The 2,555-nt window shown below is 37.7% G+C and overlaps 1 protein-coding gene across 1 annotated transcript in view; it reads left to right on the forward strand.

The window, feature by feature from the left end:
• Window positions 1–765: 765 nt before the first annotated feature.
• crhbp (corticotropin releasing hormone binding protein) overlaps window positions 766–2,555 on the forward strand; it is a 5,145-nt gene continuing 3,355 nt past the window's right edge. The window contains exons 1-3 of the mRNA XM_010778293.1: window positions 766–877; window positions 979–1,072; window positions 1,434–1,591. Of these exons, the coding sequence (XP_010776595.1) occupies window positions 788–877; window positions 979–1,072; window positions 1,434–1,591 (342 nt within the window). The 5' untranslated portion in view covers window positions 766–787. The remainder of the gene's footprint in view (window positions 878–978; window positions 1,073–1,433; window positions 1,592–2,555) is intronic.

Below are 2,555 nucleotides of genomic sequence, written 5' to 3' on the forward strand. Positions count from 1 at the left end.
TCCGCTGGATTCAACGCATACTATGTTTAGTTTTACCTGCAAGGCAGACAAGTGTCAGGTTATAATCCGATTAAGGTGAGGTGACATTTACATAATTTGGCATCATTGTAATTTTATAATCAGCACTGTCGACGGATTTGAGCTACCTGATTTATGTTGGTTTAAACTCCACCCTCACTCAATTATTCAGTTGAAATAGCTTTCTTAGCATGAGCAAAAACAGGTTGCCAAAGAGGATTACAGGAGAGTCTAATCTAATCTCAAATACATGTGTCACTTTAAAAAAAGATTATATTATACTGATGCAGTCTTTTCTACACAATACAATTTGATATAGTACCCTACAATTAAATGCAGCACTTAATATTATAGAAATCCCTTGTTTCAAATTGCTCCTTTTGCATTAACATAATGGTATTTTCAAAGCACTGTGCAATTACAACAGACATCTATACATACTATAGATATACTGTATATTCTAAAAAAAAAATAAAAAATTTTTTTCAACCAAACAACTCACGTGAGTTTTCTTTAAGTTACTTTGCAATTCAATGCAACACCTCGTAATATGACAGTGCTTGAAATGATTAATTGCATACTCTCTCTCTTTGGCTCAACACATGCTTGTTCATCCCTGTCACGACCACGCATCTGGTTGTGCGGTAGGGGGGAGGGGGGGTGCACGGTGTCTGTGAGTCGGTGGAAGCCTCGCCTGTCCTATAAAAGCCTCTCCGGTCGCAGAGCGCCTCAGATCCTCCGCCCAGGTGCGCCTTGCAGACAGACAGAGATGCGGGTTATGGAGCGCACCTTCCGAGAGCAGCTCTTCTTCCTGGTGTTGAGCCTGTCTGTCCTCAAGGGAGACACCAGATACATCGAGGTAAGTGCTTCAAACTTTTGGGTGATTTCACTTCTGTACAGATTCACATCGAGGATATCGTTTCACTTTGTGTGAACACTTTCCCCCCTCCCCCTCTGCAGAACAACGAGATTTCAAAAGATGAATTATTTTCATTTTTCAACTCGGAGCTCAAGAGAGAAACACCTGAGGAATTCATTTACCGTCGACCCTTAAGTAAGTCAATTTAAATCTATGTTTTTTGTTGTGCCTATATCTGAGGGTTATATTAATGTGTGTGCAGTATGAGCAAGATATAATCACATGCTTGCATTTTTCATCTTACATTTAATGTCTTTATAATTGTTTTAATTGTCAGTTTTGAACAGAACAGACTACTCCCTTTTCTTTCAAGTTTAGTTTTCAGTTTGTTTTATAGCTAGGCTATAAGGACTTGTACATGCACATAAATAAATAATTGCAATTAAATGCAATCTCTTGATATACTTAAAAACATTTTCTTCCTGCTGTTTTCTAGTGGTTCTGTCAGTGGCATGAACATGTATTTTAATATTGCAAACTGATGTCTCTGTGTCAGGGTGTCTGGACATGGTGGCAGTGGAGGGTCAGTTCACCTTCACAGCAGAGCGTCCTCAGCTCAGCTGCGCTGTTTTCTTCATGGCTGAGCCCAACGAAGTGATCAGTGTGGATTATGAGAATGTTGACATCGACTGCAGGGCAGGGGACTTCATCACGGTAAACAAACAACTTCCCACAAATAATCCAATTACCCAAATCCTCTTATTTGTTAAAAAACAATACAATCATGTGTAAAACAGAATAGTTCTTGGAAAAAAAGATATAGCTGTTACATGGAAACATTTCCTTACATCTATCTATAATGATGTTTATATTCAGTCATCACTGGTTTTATTTGCACATCAGGCAAAATAGGGAATATAACAAATGCAACAAAAACAATATAACTCATAAAAGATAGAGGATAGCTAGTTAAAAATCAACACTTGAAATTAGATTCTGCCAGAAATGCAGAGCTATATTATTATTATATCTTTAAATTACCTTGGGAATATCAGTGATAAACATGAATGTTTTTAGCCCTAATGTAAAAATATTTGTTTGTTTATGTAGAGCCTGCTGTGTTAGTTGTCATGCTTCCAGACGGGGGTCAGTGAACCTGCTTGACTAAGCTTAGAAACACTTCCTGATTAGAGAAAAAGCTCCTTTACCATAAGGCAATTGTGCATAACCTGCTCACTCACAAAGCACGCTGATACTCTCTGCATGCCAACGTTCTCATGATAGTCCAGTGAGTGAAAACAATAATTGCATTAGAATGTGAATCAGGGTGTCCTCGAGGTCTTAAAAAGTGTCAAAAGTTGATAAATCAATTTAGCGAAAATTAAGGCTATTAAAAAGTATCAAACGGCATTTTCCAAGGTATTATATTTTGTAGCTTGTTTTCAATAAGTGTATACATTTTCCAAAGAGGTTGTATTCTAAATTGTGCCTGAATGTAATCATTGCGTAGGTGTGTAGTGTGTTTCTGTGTAGTTTATTTATGGCAGGGGTGGGGAACCTTTTTCTTCTCAAGGGCCATTTCAATTTTTTCAACATCCTCCGAGGGCCGTACAAATTATTGACCTCTGCTTAAAAATACTAAAATCACAGCCCATTCATTTCGCCTTTCTTTCATGCT

This window comes from Notothenia coriiceps, unplaced genomic scaffold (assembly GCF_000735185.1).
Source record: "Notothenia coriiceps isolate Sejong01 unplaced genomic scaffold, NC01 NC01_scaffold00019000, whole genome shotgun sequence".
Taxonomy (NCBI): domain Eukaryota; kingdom Metazoa; phylum Chordata; class Actinopteri; order Perciformes; family Nototheniidae; genus Notothenia; species Notothenia coriiceps.